Genomic DNA, 18,555 nt, shown 5'->3' with positions numbered 1-18,555 from the left:
AATTGGCACAATTTCGGCGAGTCGCCTGATGTTTTAATGCGGAAATTATTTAAGCACACAAAAGCTTCAGAGTAAGGAACTCAGGGCTTGCAGTGAGTAATCAGTGGTGCTACTGGTCAATGGGAATATTAATCAATATTAATATTAATAAAATAAGCAGGTTCCAGACCAGAAATGGTCAATCTACATCTAGGCTGCGAGAGGGAAGGATTAGGTTAAGGCTGTGGGGAAAGGTGGGTTACGGAAAGGTTGAAATTACTTACCTGCATCCGTTGGAATTTCGGTACCGGAATTCTGACCCCTTGGATCGCGTATCCAACCCAGTTGTTGGTGTCATATTTTATACAGTGTAACAGCAACTACCTGGTCAGAATCCTAAAGACCAGTATGCAGTGAGTGCAGTGTATAGGAGGTTTATAGCAACGTCTGATTTTATGTATTTTTAATTTGCGATTCTTCCTACTGATCATACCAATTATAACTTCCAATAATAAAGAGATTATGTTTTGTCAATTTAATATAGGTTCCATATGAACATGTGAGAAGTCCCGGCAAAGCTGTAACCACCCTATGAATACATAAGAAATCTGCTATACCTGTCAATGCTTTGCTGAGTGCAGCGTACACTGTGGATCTACTGTTGTCATATTGGGCAGGGAGGCAGGTAGAATCTGATTGGATGTAGAGGTAAACACTTCCAATCCAATCACTGGGACAGGATGTCATCTTTAGAGCCTGAAAGACACAAAAAGGGAACAAGGCTGTCCAATTACACTCCATGTACGGTACAACATAATATTGATAATCAAGTGAAATGTGTTTTACAAACATTTAAATACATTGGGGCTGATTCATTTGGCCAGTTTGCGTAAAACTGTATAAAATTGCTCAGCGCATGCCGAGAACACCAGCATCTGCGACCATTCCTGACAAGAGCTATTAAAGATGTATGAAGCATTACTGTGTCAAGTCTGGTGAGTGCCCTTTTATGATATGATCATTGATGTATCTAATATATATATATATATATATATATATATATATATATATATATATATATATATATATGTAGGGAGAAATTCCATGGCACTCACAAAACTTGTAGTTATAGTAAGAGCAGTGTATTAACACCTAACACCAAATGGTATCTTCATATAGTAAACGTTCCATTTTATTTAAAAATTTCGTCAGGACTTTTGAAATAAAATGAAACATTGACTATATGAAGATACCATTTGGTGTTATGCTGGCCATATACTAGCATGATTTTGGTCCGATTGCCCGATTTTCAACGCTTCGTACGATGAATCGTGTAGAAATCGTGCATTATTTAAGTAGGATCCCGATGCGTGCTCCCGCAGCTTCTAAAACGTATCGCATGATCAGATGTGCAGCCCATATGATCTGTCGTATTTGTATGCCGATCATGCAGTGACCTTCAGCATGCGACAAATCGTGCATCCAAGCGGCGTCACTTGTTAAAAAAGAAAAAAGACTGACGTACGCACCGGGAGGTCCGTGATGCATTCATCTGTCTGTAATAAAATAAGCACAGATGCAGTGTGTAAAAAAGATAAACGGCACACCCCCCCCTCAAAGAGCAACCAGCCCCGGGCTTAGTGACCCAGTGCTGGTTGGGCAACTTACGTAGGGGTCCCCCGTATGTAAGCACAACCAGCACCGGGCTAGTCAGAACCAGCCCTGGTTGCCAAAATACGGGGGACAAACAACGTAAGTGCCCCACGTACTCTGCTCAACCTGCACTGGGCTCTGATCCGGTCCTGGTTCTGGAAATACAGGGTGAAAAAATGCATAGGGCCCCCCCTTTATTTTCCAGAACCAGCACATGACTTTTTCTAGTGGGGGGCTAATGCCACAGCCAGGGGAGCCCTTTCACCTGGCCCCCCAGCCGAAGCATTAGCCCCGACTGCTAGTCAGCCCGTTTTTTTATACACTTTTTTTTATTTTTATATTCACAGATGTACGGACGGTTCTCACTGAACCATCCCTGCATCTGTGTTTCTTTTATTAAAGAAGAATACATCACGGATCTCCCCTTGTGTGCATCAGTCTTTTTTTTTTTTCTTTTTACAAATGATGCCGCTTGGACGTTGGACGCACAATGCATCGTATCGTGAGAACGCATGTACATCGTGTGTCAATCGCGTGGCCGGGACTGCCAGGGAGCTCGAGGGAAATCGTAAGTTGACTCTTATCTTATGCTGGTCGTACTACTGTATGGCCAGCATTACTATAACTACAAGTCCTGTGAGTGCCACGGAATTTCCCCTACTTGAATCTAACCTGGTCTGGAGGCACCCAGGCATGATGGATTCTGTATACAATGGAGTGCCGGCTTGCTCTGGTTGTTATAGATATATATATATATATATATATATATTTATTTGTAATGCTGAACCGTTATGAACTGTGCGTTAGGCACATCATTTATAATGTAATGGTTTGCTATTACAAATTTGGCTCATCAATGTTATGTATTTTTATGCATGCGATATATCACACTACTATTTATTAATAGTTATTTATATAGCGCAAAAATATTCTGCACCGTCTGACAGAGAATATATTAGTCATTCACATCAGTCCCTGCCCCTGTGCAGGTTACAATCGATATTCCCTACCACAGGAAGACATACATACAGTAGCGGCTCTAGGCCCGGGCAAGCCGGGCCGTCGCCCGGAGCCGCATTGTATACGGCGGGCGCTAGAAACGCCCGCCCTCCCTCCTGGCGCTATCGTTACTATGTAACTTCAGGGGGAGGGAGCGGAGGAGGGAAGGGGCGGCAACACAGGTCGGCGCTGGGCGCAGCAAAGGCTAGCGCCAGCCCTGCATACATATTAAGATACACTAGGGTTAATTGTTTTGACAGGAGCCAATTAACCTTTCAGTATGTTTTTGAAGTGTGGGAGGAAACCCGTAGCACCATGCCTTGAATGCAATAACTGGTTGGCACCAACTAATTGTTTGTCCACATAGATCTCAGTGTTAAAGCTGCATACACACGTAAAGATTTTCTGTCCAAACATCCAACTAGTTGGTTGGTTGGAATGAAAATCTGGTAAGGTAAGAAAGCAAATGACAATCAGCAATTTGCTCCCAAATGCTGGAAAATGGACAAAAACTGTTGTCTGAACAATTTGTTTAGATCAAACATTTAACAAACTTGTCTGACGACCATTTTCATCTGTTTTCTGCCATTTAGGAGCAAATTGTTGATCATCAGTTACTCCCATACATTACCAGATTTTCATTCCAACCAATCTTTACATGCGTATGCAGCTGAAGTTGGCAGATCCAGACCATGTGCATTGGTGTATTTCTGGCACTTTGCAATGCATGCAGAATGTGATCCTGGAAATCTGTTAGTCTTATTCTATGCACAAGGTTGTTTTTTTTTGCTGCAGACACACATTATCTAATTTCCTTACTGGCATAGGTGTGTCTTTTCCTGTAAATAGTTTGTGGATTACAAAATATTACTTAACACAGGGGAACACGATAGAACACACTGCTCCTTGTACGCATACACAGAATACATTCGCTCTGGGAATTTTGGACAACAGATCAGCAACCTATATTTCTACTTTTTGTACGCACAGTATATTTCTATGCAAGCAAGGTAATTATAACTCCTTAGTTGGTATACTACATAGGTGCCTTTCTATTTTGTCATTCCCTTCCAAAGCTACATACTGTATCTAAATTAATTTTTGCTACCAGTAACACCGAAGACACTCTACGGAGCACACTGCTCACTGTCCAATATGTCCAAAGGTCTGCAAGATTGTTTTTTTATTTTTTTTTATTACTACACCAAAGTTGTTGGGAAAAAAATATCAGAGTACACACTGCGTACCTGGTTAAATGGGATCATGCTAGAAAATATAGAACTGCCCATTTCATGAACACTTCCAAGCAAGAGGGAAACCCCCTCCCGGATGACAGCCAAGCCACCTATTTACTAAATAAGTCTTTTTATACTTAGAGTTACCACTTTTTTGCTAATTGCAGTTCAAAACAGAACCAGTGTTGGAAAAAAAATGTTTTAAATTCATTGGGAAACTGGCGATTCTTCCTTAGCTTGTTAATGGCAGAAAAAAAATTCTACTTGTAAAATATTTCTGTGGGTATAATAATATAAATATTATTCTTTATTTACTTATTTAAATATGTACTAATAAATACATATTTACATTACAATAATTGTCAGTGGCATAACTAGGGCAGGGCCGCCGGGGCTCGTGCCCTGGGGCCGGCGGTGCCAGGGGTGTGTGTGTGTGTGTGTGTGAACGGCCACAGTACAGGTCCGCCCTAGTCAGCCCTGCACCGCCCTGATGATGGTCGCGCGTGACCGTAAATGGGTGTGTGGCCTAATTACCATAGGCCACACCCCTAAATTATGTTATTTGGGGGAGTGCCCGCATGGCAAACCTCCCGTGTAACGTCAGGCTGGGGGGGGGGGGGGAGCCAAACACTAAGGACCTCATTCAGAGCCGGTCGCATAGAGCGTGCGGTCGGTCTGAATGAGGGGAGGACCTCTTGAATTTTCAAGACGTCCTCCTTTGCGGTGGTAAGGCTGTGTAACACCCACAGCCTTACGACCGCCTAAGGTGATGGTCGCGATGGTCAAGACCATCGCGACCATCGGGGCTTACGACGAGACCCTAGGGTAGGGTCTCACTTGTCGTAAGCCCCGGAGAGCTTCTGGCTCTGTCTGAGCCGGAAGCTCTCCACTGACATCACTAGTGATGTCAGTGGGGCCTCCCCCAAATGGTAGGCGTTCCCATGGGAACGCCTCCGTTTGGGCTGCCGCCCCCCCGGCCCGCCTTCCAAACGGGGCGAGCTGTCAATCAACATCGACAGCTCTCCCCCTTTGGATCGAGACCCGCTACTACCGGCGCTGTCGGTCGTAGCGGGTCTCACGCATGCGCACGACGGCGCCGTCGTGCACATGCTCTGTGGGGGGCCATCGACCCGGTCCGAGCGCATCGGCGCTAACGACCGGGTCTGAATAACCCCCTAAGTCACTAGCTGGGCTTCCCCCAGCACTGAATGGATGCCGGCACATGCGTGCATCATCCATTCAGACTCCGGGGTCCGGCACCGCCGCACAGTTGTGGCGGTGGGGGTGCCCAGCCTCTCGACCAGGCCACCCATGAGCCACTTCGTTCCACGAGTGGAAAAGTGGGGAGTCGGGGAGGTGTGCGCCCTCTATGGGGTGGCGCCCCTGTTCGACCACACTGGTCGAACACCCCAAGAGCCGACCCCGAGTACACTCGTACTACCCCGGCAGCGATGCGTGTGTTTAAGCAGCCAATGAGAGTCAGACAGACTGCTGCACCCACTGCCAGAGCCGGGTTGGAGCTCACTCATGAGCTCCGCCTTTCGGCTCCGGTGATGTCAGAGATGTCATGATGTCTCTCCCATAGTACCGAGCGGGAGAACGGAGGAGCAGACAGCGGCGGGTGCGGCAGGGATGGGGATTCAGGTAAGTCAGTGTTTTGTGTATGTATAGACACTTAGCGCTGATGGTTGCTATAAAATATATAGATTTATTTAGATAACATAAAATCAGTATAAAAGAAATAATAAAGTAGCTGCAATAGTACATTTTACCCAGAGGATTTAGGGATTAACCCAGTTAGGGCTCACTATCTACTTTTGGGGGTGCACTCAGAGACTCACCATACAATTGCTTTTGTGTATGTATGTCTGTGTGTGTGTGTTATGCACTACTGGCCGGGGGCACTGTATCCCTACTGGGGGCACTGAATAGGGAGGACCACTACAGGGGGCACTGCATAGGGGGGGGACCAATACTGGGGGCACTGTATAAGGGGCACTACTGGGGGCCTGCATACGGGGGACCACTACTGGGGGTACTGTAAATGGGGCACTACTGGGGGCCTGCATAAGAGGGACCACTACTGGGGGCACTGCATAGGGGGGCTGTATAAGGGGGACTGCATAGGGGGGCACAGTATAAGGGTGCACTACTGGGGGCACTGCATAAGGGGCACTGTATAAGGGTGCTCTATAGGACGCACTGTATAAAGGGCACTACTGGGAGCACTATATAAGGGTGCACTACTGGGGGCACTGTATAAGGGGCACTGTATAAGAGGGACCACTACTGAGGGCATTGCATACTGGGGTACTACATAAGGGGCACTGTATAAGAGGGACCATTACTGGGGGCCTGCATAAGGGGAACCACTACTGGGGGCACTGCATAGGAGGGACTGTATAAGGGGCATTGCATAGGGGGGAACAGTATAAGGGTGCACTACTGGGGGCACTGTATAAGGGTGCACTACTGGGGGCACTGTATAAGGGATGAACTACTGGGGCACTGTTACTGGGGACATTGCATAAGGGGCAATACTACAGTGGGCATTGCAAGAGGGGCACTACTACTCAGGCATTAAGGTGCATATGGAATGGAAAGGAACGTTCCCAAAGTGACGAGAAAGGGGTGTGTGTCATGTTAACATGCCCCATTTTCAGTGGCCATGCCCCTTGTGGCATTTGACCACACCCATTTACCGGCACATAGGTCTCTACTTTTCATCTTGCCCTGGGCTCCAAATACCCTAGTCACGCCACTGTAAATGGTTAAAATATAAGAAAAAGGGAGTAAAAGTAATGATGATAAAAAAATATTCCTAATTTACTTAAAAGGTAACAATAAATACATATTTACATTACAATAAACGGTTACAATATAAGAAAAAAGGGAGTAAAAGTAATAGAGTAAAAGATGTAATCAGTTCCATCTCCTTCACACACACAGCAGCGCTGTCTGCTTCCTCAGGCTGCCATATTCAATTAGGCTGCGAAAAGCCGTTATCGGCTATAATTTATCGCCGATGACGTCATTTTCGCCGTTTTGACTTTTCCCTATATTCAATTTCAAAGACTTTTCTCAGGTGCGAAGAGTCTTTGTCAAAAACCGGGGATAAGTTTTCACCACAGAATAGGTGGCGGAAAAAAGTGCAGAATTGAGGTTTTGGGGTGCAGACTTAAAAATCGTACCCTACACCCCTTGGAATGTCCACTAAAAGTCATCTGTGTCAAAAAAAAACCTTAAAATTCCCATAGGACACCTCAAAAAAAGTGGTTTCGTTTTAGAGGTGAAAAAAAAAGTTGGGGGACAAACTTAAAAACTAGTGAAATAGACTCAGGGGGGGTCCCCAAGTATGCGGCAGGTGTTTTATAGAATGCGGTTGGTTGCGGCAGGTGGATTTTTAATGATTTTTAAAAGTGCAGTTTAGGGACTTAAAAATATGCTTGCCCCCATTTTCATGTACCCCAAATTTGATGGGACTAGTTCTTTTCCCCCAAAAATGAAGCTAAATGCTATTCTGCACCACATTTTCAAAGACGCATTAAAAGCACCTGCCGACACAGTTTAAAAAACCCAAATACCTTTAGCGGGCCAATTTGGGGGTACCCATAATGATCCCCCATGTCAGACCATCTTTTGGGGGGTGACAGGCTGATTTCCCCAAAAGTGACAGGATTTTTCGATACTTACCTTTTCGCCGGGTCCCGTTTTCGCAGATTCCTAAATGAATGCGGGGATATGCCGGCACGCGCCAGATACTTTATTCCCAGGAAAACCTGCGATAACGGCGAAAAGTCCGACTTCAGACTTTTCGCTTCTAATTGAATATGGCCCTAAAACAGAAATATTTTACAATTAGAAAATGTGGGGGATTTTTTTGCTCATCATGGGCTGTGAGTTAATAATAACTTAAGTACAGCTCATAATCCCGATAGTCCTTATATCGCAAAGGATAGCTCTTATCGGGAGAGCTGTCCTTTGCGATTCTGGCTGCAATTGTACAAGCATTCGGCGTTACTAAAAGCCGATATGCAGGAGATCAGTGGCGGGATGCATCGCATGCAAAATGCGATGCTTGATGCATACCACCCATAGTGGCATCTGAGGATGGTGCTATGGGCGGGATGCACCAACGCCAGAAATGCAGTGAAACCCCCCCAAAATTCAGTTTTTGGGGGTTTGACCGCATTTCTCATATGCACCAAACCTCGGATGGCGATACATTCTGGGACTTAGATGGTGTTGCCCAAAAAAAGGTAGCCAGATCCTCCCAGCACCCCCCGCAGCGTGCATACGCAGAAGGACGACTGAGGGACTTCTGGGTCATAAACCCAGAAGTCCCTCTGTCGCAAAGGACAACTCTTAACGGGAGAGCGGTCTAGAGCCGTAACTAGACTTTTTGGTGCCCTGTGCCAGAAAGAGCATTGGCGCCCCCCTCATTTTTCAAAGGGACATAACGCACCCAAAAAAGGGCCATGGCTTCATGGGGAAGGGCCAGGGAAGAGATAGGAGAGGCCAGGAGATGCTGGGGATGAAATAAGAGGCAGCTACAAGCAAGAATGATAATAAACAGAAATTTTACAAGCCCAAACAGCGCCCCCTGACCTGTGGTGCCCTGTGCGATGGCACCGGCTGCACTACCCTACCTACGGCCCTGAGCGGTCCTTTGCGGTTTTCTACATGTATACCAGTGTAATTAACGCCGGCATGCATGCGATGAGTGGTGGGATGCATCGCATGCAAATTGCGATGCATCATGCATCCCACTCTATGGGGTTTATTTACTAAGCAGTGTTAGGAGACAGAGTGAAAAGTGATAAGAAAGTGATTAGGTGCCAGCCAATCAGCTCCCAACTGTCATCTCAAAGGGCGGTGTTTGAAAAATGACAGTTGGGAGCTGATTGGCTGGCACCTAATCACTTTTCACTCTGTCTCCTAACACTGCTTAGTAAATAGGTCCCACAGTCTGCTTACATGTCTGACCGCCGCCTCCAGATGGCTTTGCACATGTGTTGTTTGTGAACCTGATACAATACAGCATGGCAGAGATCGCCGGAGGGGTTACTGTAACACCTCTCCAGTGACAGCCATAACAGCCATAACACCTCAAACAGGTGACAACCATACATATATCTGTATAGTGGGCACTAAACATCAAATTGTAGGAACGATTTTCTTAATTTTAAACAGGCATAAAGTTATCCCTTACAGCAGGGGTGGGGAACCTTTTTCTGCCGAGGGCCATTTTTGACATATATATAACATTATTTGCGGGCCCGATGCAGGCCACGCCCCCTCCGTGTGATGTCACATGGGACGGGGCGACAATTACCGGTGATTACAGCAATGCTCCGGGGAGCCGTATGGGCAGCGGTGTAACTGTCTGAAGCGTCCTAAGGATGCTCCAGGCGGCACTGCTGCATAGATTTTGTGTGCAGGGTGCCATTCTAGGCACAGTGCTAGCCAGATGAGGCTTGCAGAATAAAACTCAGAGGGCCAGACCAAATGATTTCGAGGGCCTTATACGGCCAAAGGGCCTGAGGTTCCCCTTAGAGCCTACATTTATTTTTCAAAAAGGTTAATTTACTGAATTTGGGGAAATATATACATGACAGGTGTGTTACTCTACACAGATAAGGCCTGTGCACTTGGGCAAGGAGTGAGAATATTTTATTGCAGATTTACAGGAGAAGAATTTATAAACTAGTGACTAGATATCTGAACCTTTTTAGATCTGCCCTCCCTCACACTGCAAGAAATTTAGCAGGAAAGGGTTAAAGTTAAAGATAAAGATAAAAAGAGCTGCAAGCTGTCACACAAGGAAGTAAAGTGTCTAATGTAGTTTAATACCTGGAATCAACCCATAATCTTGCAACCTACATTTACAGAGTATACGTCTCATACACCAAGCCGCAGCTATCAGCTACTATCCACTACATGTAATATTACATATGATATTACACATTCACTTAATGGCTTTCTTGAAAAGTAACTATAAAAGCATTGTCATGGTCACAGGAAACATTTGTGTAGCTGTCTATCTTGTTTCCAGGACAGAATACACTATACATTTAAATCATGGGCTTGTTTGTAGGATAAATGAGCAATTGCTGGCAGGTATGTCTGAGTTACTGATCATCTAGTAACTATTTACCGGCGTTTCCTAATGTAGGGGTTCTATCAGGGACACATATGAATTATACAAGGCATATGCTGTCACATAAAATGTCTGTCAGACCGACAGCCATTTTATCTGACAGCCCGACACCCAGCAGAGATTGTGGCCATACACTGTGTAACAAACGGCATCTGCAAAGGAACATTTCACTGATCAATGATTGGGCATGTTGTAAGATTTATCCTGTCTGACCGTCCAATCATCACTGCTTGGTTGCGACCATACACAATGCAATTATCCTCCCGATCCGCAAATAATGTGCGGATTGGCCCGATAATTGCATAATGTATGCCTGGCTTTACACTGGTAACAGTGGCTGTTAGACAGCCACAGAAGCAGTGTAATGGTGCGTACAGACGAGACGATCGACAACGATATCGATCATCCAGCACACCACCAACTCACCAGCGACTATAACGACCTGCGTTCAACGATCGTGGGCCCCTACAGTAACCTGGTCGGTATCGTCCATACGTGTCCGCGCATCGCAGGTCATTGGGCACCGAAAAATGAACGATAACGGTATGATCAATATTGTTATCGTTCATATCGTACCATGTGTACGCACCTTAATGCTGCGCATCCACTAGGCAATTAAAAATAGCGATTGAACGATAACAACATCATTATCGTTCAGTCGCTCATTAATCGGGCAGTTTAATGTCGAAAAACAACCAGCGATGCGCGCTCCTGCTGGTCGTTTTCGACATCAATCATCGCCTGAACATGCCGGTCAATCTGCCGATAATGATAGATTGGCCATGTTCAGGGATGAGGGAGGGTGCCTACACTGACCGACATATCATTCAGTGTATGAGGAATGACTGTACGATTACAATGTTGTAAACGTACTGTCGTTCCACCATATGCTAGTGGATACGCACCTTAACTCGTGTGTCCCTAAATGAAAGGGATATTACAACAAAACACCAGCCTAGTGCCATAGTCTAGAAATACATGTAAAAGCATTGGTGCCCAATGTCCCTAATTTTCCAGCACTTGAGAATCTACTAACAAACCAGGGATTTGATGAGTTGAGCCAATAGAGTTTTACAAAGCCAGTCTACAAATTAAATCAGAAGCAGACCTAGTGCTAATAGCTAGAATATATTTCCATACCCTAGTTCAGGTCTGCCATAATAGTGTGGAAAGATGGCACCGTCAGGGTCAGGCTTGGCTTAGTGTACAGGTTATTGTTATGCTTGAGTATAGGTGCAACTTCGACACCTTTCTTATAATAGGTCACACGTGCTTCAGGAAAAGCTGAAGGTGTCAGTTGGGTGGGGGGACAGCTATAAATGCCATAACTATAGTCTGGGGAACACAAATATATACGTTCCCCGTAATAATAGTTGTCTTAGTAGTAGCAATTTTAGGTCTAGTGCTTTTTTTTTTTTTTTTTTAAATATCTTTTTATTATATCCAAAATTCAATAAATTACATACATACAAAAAATGTTACAACAAATGTATATCTTGCATCATAAAAAAAACATATACATGCAATAAAAATACATACATTTTGTGGAATATTGAGTATCTGAATTTTGTCTTTTTTACTTTTTATGGGGAGAGGGAAAGAGTCTAAAACATACCCCCCAAAAAGATATATAAAACATATTTATAGTAGTAAATACTATTAGACTCAGGGTTAATAAACTAGATGTACAATCAAACAAAAATAAAATGCAATAAAATAATAGAGAAATAAAGATAAACAAAATGTAATGAAAATAAAATAAATATAGAAATAGAATGAAATAGAATGAATCGTCTTACAATCACCAAAGCATACAATGATTATGTATTCTGTTAGCTATTCCTCAGTGAGAGTAAATCCTATAATGTGATATCAGGTCTAGTGCTCTTTTAAGACTTATTGAAGGGGAACAATTGTATTAGAACGTCTTCAGTTGTCATGTTGGTGGGTCACAGGGTCATCCATTTACATGTAGTGAAACTCAAGTGATCTGTAGGGATGAACCTGTCCCGCAGCATAGTTCCACCAGAAAGTACGTTACTATAGCTGGCAATAAGTTACATTTAAAAGGTGGGGCATAATGAGAAGCTGATGGCTGCCAGCAATTTAAAGAACAGAAAATAAAAGTCATTGACAGTCTCAGTATAATAAAATCATTTCATGACCACTATTATATTATCGCTTTGTCTGAATACTAGATAAATATTGCTGGCAACACCCAAGATAATTCCCGTCACTGCGTCGCCAAGTAACCACCATAATCCTTTAGGCAAATTTCTTCATGAATATGCAAATGAAACCACTCACTCATTGACTACTTTTTTGGACTTAAATCATGATTTGACCATACACCTACTTGTGGCCCACATTTGATAAACATATTGGCATCTGTCTCGCCATCTTAATGTGGGCACCATCGGTAGACCCACCCATTTGGCCCAAGAATTAACTTGGCCACTCCATTTCCAATTGGGCCAGTGAGGCGGAATTAAACAGTTAATGGCTTGCTACCACCACATACAAGTAGTGTGGCCAGACAGTGACTGCATACAATTAGATATTCTCATTATTCACCAGCAGTTTTGACATCTGAAAGATCCTCACCCAGATACTGACCAGCTTAATGCTCTTTATTGGCACAACATACACACTGCAATTAGTGGCTATTAAAATGACCTAACTGGCTGGTAGAATAGCGCAAGATTTAAAGTGGGACAAACCTGGCACAGCTAGAACACTAGTAGCAGAGGATGAGGAGGTAATTGCAGGGAAAATACAGGGCAAAACACAATCTGGATATTGGAATACTGTACATTAATAAAATGAATCTCTGTGTTTAATTACCTAGTGCAAAGGAGAGCAGCAGGTGGCCCTACAAGCCTTCACTCTCAGACCCCATCCGATTAGACTGGATCTCTGCTTTATGATAAAGACTGAATGGGAGCCGACTACAGCATCTTGTTACCTTACCATACCAGAGGAGCAGGAGGAGCAGTAGCCAGTAGAACAAGTTATATATAAAAGAGGGGGGAGGTGTGCGACAGTATGGATGGCATGTGAGGGAGTTTTGGCATACATGTGGGATCTGAAGGCTAGTTGTGAATAGTAGGTGGGAGGTCTGAGTGGCATGTGTTAATAGCTGCTGGGGGCAAAAAAGGGAGCATTTTGGGATGAGTGAGCTGGGCGTGGTGAGGCTGTTTTCTGGCTGTTTTTTTTTATTATTATTTTAATTAAGGGTAATGTGCGGCTCTTTCTTTCTTTGGTTGAAGGACCACACATGCACTTGCCCTTGAAGTATATCTGGTTGCCCATCACTGACCTCAAAGCCAAAACTAGTGGTGTGCAGGTGGTGCTGACTAGGGTGCAAGGCAGGGGGAGCGCCAACATCGCTGCCCCAGGGCACCTGTATTTGGCTTGTAGGGTGCCTCAAATGGCATCTGTAGAACTAATTGGACAAGATCTCTATTGAAGTACCATGGATTGACTTATGGCACCACAACTTGAAGCTAGCTCTGCAATTCACAAAACAGGGAATGACCACCATGTTCGCTATACGCACAGGGCAAGATTAATTAAGTTTTTTTTATTACATTTTAATTGTATGCATAAAAAATAATTTCACACAAATTGTGCCTGGACAGTGCCACTGGGGATATAAGCAAACATCCATTCTTTACACATGTAGAGAACCGTGGTCTCTTCCACCTTGTGGCTGACCTATGGGCCTGATTCAGAGCTGAACGCTCTGACCAGAGCGCTCGCTCTGAATCAGGGCCCTCCCCCATGAAAATGGAGCGGCCTCCTGGCCGCTCGTATAGCTGTAGGTGACTACCCACAGCATATGCGAGCGGCCAAAAAGATGGTCGCGATGGTCTTGACCATCACGACCATCGGACTTGCGACGGAGACCCTGCGGTAGGGTCTCCCTGCCACAAGCCCTGGAGTGATTTTGGCTCTATCAGAGCCAAAATCACTCCCACTGACATCACTAGTGATGTCAGTGGGGCCGGCTTCAGACGGTAGGCGTTCCCATGGGAATCAACATCGACAGCACGCCCCCTTTGGTGCGAGACCTGGAGCGATGGAAAGCCCGTCGCTCCCCGGGTCTCGCGCATGCGCACGACGGAGCTGGTCTGAATCAGGCCCTCAGTCTGCATTCAGCAAGGAATATCGGAATCTGCCTACACAAAACTTTTTACCAGTTTAAAAACACCAGTTCTGTAATTGAGATGTGCAAAGTACCTCTGACAGTGGTGTCATTGGCCAGAAAACATACACTGAAGTGCCAAAAGTCATGGGATAACAGTATGTAAAGGTAATGGTAGGTGGCATTAACGTACTGTGATGTCTTGGAAATGCCCAGACCTGCATCAGCTGTAATCGGACATCTCGTGAGTCAGTTTGAACACCGGCTAGGCTGCTCATCGAAAGGAGATGTGAAATATCGGCAGTTCGAACGGGGCACAATAGTGGGTGCCCGATAGATGGGATATTCCATTTCTGAATTTGAGCGGACATTCAACATTCCTAGATCTACGGTGTCATGTGTGTACTGGGAATACCTCATGGAAGGCATTACCACCCACCGTGGACAGCACAGTGGCCGACCATAGGTGCTTAATGATCGTGACCGGCAACGCCTGGCCAAAATTGTACATGGTAACAGACAAGCAACACTGGCTCAAATCACATCCACATCTATGCAGGAGGTACCAGCAGTACAGTGCAGCGTTCATTAGCTTCCATGTGATATGGGAGCAGAAGACCCATCCGGGTGCCCCTGTTAACATTATGACACCGGACACAGGATCTGATTCAGACCCGGACGCTATTTGCGGACGGTCGTTCCAAAAAAAGGGGCCGGCTATTTAAATTGAGCGCTCGCTCTTTGCGGTTTGTTGACGCCTCTATGACTGAGTGAGCGAACGAAAAATGCGCTCGCTATTTTGTAAAGACGCCCCTTTGCCGTTCGCATCACACGTCATCTCCGGTATTTATTAGATTAATCGGGAACATCGAAAGGCATCAGAACTGCCCTTTTGACTGTTAGGCACACCTGCGTTCGGATCTCCACTCCCCTGTTTTCAAGCACCTTCCCCTGTTACCACCCACAAACGATACATTCTGTCAATCACATTAGCAGCCCCTCGCTGTTTTGCGAGCACATGATTTCCGACAGCAATGACTGGTTTGCGCATGCGCATTACGACCCATACGCATGCGCAATTGTGCGAACATCGCTCAGAGCGAACGAGCGGCGCTTACGAGCGGCTCTGAATCAGGCCCACAGCTAATTGGACACGTGGTCTGATGAGGTTCCAATTGTTTTGAGCTAGTGGTAGGGTTCGTTTGTGGCACAGGTCATGGACCCCAGTTGTAAAGAGGCACTGCTCAGGCTGGTGGTGGTTCTATAATTGTGTGGGGTGTGTTCAGGTGGCATGGGTTGGGTCCACTGGTCCACCTGAATTCGTCATTGACCAGCAACTGCTACGTTGCATTGCTTGATGACAGTTTTCAGCTCTGCATGTACCCCCACAATGTTGGAATATTCAAGCAGGATAATGCACCATGTCATCAGTCCCAGGTTGTCTAGAATTGGTTCAAGGAGTATTCTGATGTATGGTTCAGCCACCACGTTCGCCCGACATGAACCCAATTGAGCATTTATGGGACGTGGTGGAGAGATCCATTCACACCCAAGATCCTGCACCTACAAATATCAGGGAGCTGCGGGAAGCTATCCAGGCGGCATGGGTCAACATCTATTCAGAGGTCTTCCATCCACTTGTGGAATTGATGCCACGTTGAGTTGCTGCACTTCTCCGGGCTAAAGGGGGGTCCTACACGATACTAGGCATCTATCCCATGACTTCAGTGTGCATGGCGAATCTATTCAAATTCTGCCGTTTTCGTAATCTTGGAACCTACATTTTCTCAGCAGTAAATTGGCGTCTCTATTATAGTACAGTGTAATTCTGATGCTTACAAGCTTGCGGACAACCTTTTGTAACACTTTAAAGAGTGTTTTGATTTCGTGCTTTGTTTTTTTTATCTGCTATGGAAAACGCTAAATGTAGCAATCATGAGACTTAGAAACTGTTTGCGCCAACTACGAGCAAATACCATAGACTTTAGTGACATGTGTTAACAACTTTAATTAGGTATTTCTACGGACACACAAAATCCTGCTTCCAAACCCATATGTGACACCAGCTCTATGCTTCAGTAAGCACCAGCAGATATTCATATCGCTAAAGAATATGGGATTGCTCTTTGCTGGCATACTAGCAGTCTCCAAAACGTTTTGGGTGATGTCACACAGGTGCTTTCCCAGTTTCCGATGTGCTCATGCCTAATTTTCTTTTATTGAATCTGAAAGCACTGCTTTTAAAATCACACTGAGGGGGTGATTCAGCAGAGAACGCAGATAAACAGTACCACCCAGATTATCGAGAATCTGTGCATGCACAGGATCCAGTCTGTGCATTGGTAGCAGACAGTCAGTGATTGACAGTCTGTTGCCGTTTCTGGGCGGGGGAGGGCCGATGACGGCTTGTTTCCCAGAACGGAGGCGTGTAGCCGCTGTTGGGGAGGAGTGGAGAGGCCAGGATCTCCGTCGGCAGACTTATGCTGCCCCTACACTACTAAATGCGGGGACGACGGCACGATTACGACATCATAATCGTGCCGTCGTCCCCCTAGGGCTGAAGTGCATACACTGAACGTTCAGTGCGTGCAGATCAATCATACCCGAACATGGCAACCTGCAGTGTCAGGTTGACCAACATGTTCGGGCGATGATAGATGTTAAAAATGACCAGCGGTTGCGCACATCACTGGTCGTTTTTAACATTTTACTGCCCAAGTTGCGGGCGATTACCAAGCGATTGAGCGATAACGAAGGACCCCATGGTCACTCAGCCTGGAGATGGACACGCAGATGTCACTGATCCTGTGTTTGAATGCACCGACAGTGCTCCAGTATGGAGACATGTGAAGCTCCTGGCTGCTGCTCCTCCATGTCATTATTACGGTGGTAGTGTGGCGCTTGGCTATGATGTCACAGTCAAACACGCTACTCCCAATCAGAGGAAGTGAGGATGCCAATCCCATCTCCTACCTGGCAAGGTAAAAAGCCTCTGGGAGAAAACTAGGCTGCTGCTTCAGAGTGTGGGGGCATCAGGGCTGGTGTCAGCTCTGGGCACATATATAAATATGGTTATCCCACCTAACAGAAGGAACAACTGCTGGAGAGTGTCCATTGGAAGGAAAGTATAATACTGTGTAGCCTGTGCCATTCATGAATAGCAGAGCAGCATTTCCCCAAAGAACTACAAAAATGCTCCTAAAACATGTTGTGAATATTTGTGATCACTAGGAGAACCCTATATCTGACACCCAGGTATGACCCCAGCCTTCCTGGATACATGCAGACAGGATAACATATTTATTTATTATTAGTTATTTATATAGCGCACACATATTCCGCATCGCTTTACAGAGAATATTTGGCCATTCACATCAGTCCCTGCAATCTACATTCCCTATCACATGCGCACACACATACACACTAGGGGTAATTTTGTTGGGAGCCAATTAACCTACCAGTATATTTTTGGAGTGTGGGAGGAAACCGGAGCACCCGGAGGAAACCCACGCAAGCACAGGGAGAATATACAAACTCCACACAGTTAGGGCCATGGTGTGAATTGAACCCATGACCTTATTGCTGTGAGGCAGTAACGCTAACCATTACACCGTCTGTGATGCCCATATAACAGGAGGATGTGATCACTAGGAGAACCCTACACCCAGGTATGACCCCAGCCTTCCTGTACACATACAGATAGGGTAACATATAACAGGAAAATGTGATCACTAGGAGAACCCTATATATAAAACCCAGGTGTGACCCCAGCCTTCCTATACACATACAGATAGGGTAACATATAACAGGAGTATGTGATCACTAGGAGAACCCTATATATAAAACCCAGGTGTGACCCCAGCCTTCCTGTACACATACAGATAGGGTAACATATAACAGGAGTATGTGATCACTAGGAGAACCCTACACCCAGGTATGACCCCAGCCTTCCTATACACATACAGATAGGGTAACATATAACAGGAGGATGTGATCACTAGGAGAACCCTACACCCAGGTATGACCCCAGCCTTCCTGTACACATACAGATAGGGTAACATATAACAGCAGCCCCCCAGAGTTATTTCCTATCACAGTGTAATGTTCTCAGCATTAATACGGCACATGTACATGTATGTTACACTTTACCTGTTCTCCCAATTCCCAGCAGAGAGTCAGCTCTTCCGACCTTGCTTGCAGCTCACAGTCACACCCAGGCCAGTGACGCTGCAATGAGCAGGAGCCTGCCGCCCACTTAACTCTTACACTGCTGCGGAGACCAGGAAACACCTCGTTACATGTATTCACACACCAAATACTACCACGTCCCTCTTCCTGGCTTTCCCTATGACAGACAGTGATAGCACCAGGTACCCAGGTAG

At 45.4% G+C, this 18,555-nt stretch overlaps 1 protein-coding gene across 2 annotated transcripts in view; it reads right to left on the bottom strand.

The window, feature by feature from the left end:
* TRADD (TNFRSF1A associated via death domain) overlaps positions 1-18,387 on the bottom strand; it is a 43,470-nt gene extending 25,083 nt beyond the window's left edge. Inside the window, exons 1-2 of one of the 2 annotated variants that reach the window (XM_088471911.1) lie at positions 18,323-18,387; positions 597-735 (exon numbers count right to left, since the gene is read on the bottom strand). In XM_088471911.1, coding sequence (XP_088328037.1) covers positions 597-726 — 130 coding nt within the window. In that variant the 5' untranslated portion in view covers positions 727-735; positions 18,323-18,387. Of the gene's footprint in view, positions 1-596; positions 736-7,559; positions 7,582-18,322 lie in introns of those variants that run through there. The other variant, XM_088471912.1, reaches the window with a different exon arrangement.
* Between the last annotated feature and the right edge of the window lie 168 nt (positions 18,388-18,555).

Source organism: Taudactylus pleione, unplaced genomic scaffold, assembly GCF_031769625.1.
Source record: "Taudactylus pleione unplaced genomic scaffold, aTauple2 ptg000117l, whole genome shotgun sequence".
Lineage (NCBI taxonomy): Eukaryota > Metazoa > Chordata > Amphibia > Anura > Myobatrachidae > Taudactylus > Taudactylus pleione.
This window is presented reverse-complemented; position numbering and strand designations above follow the sequence as displayed.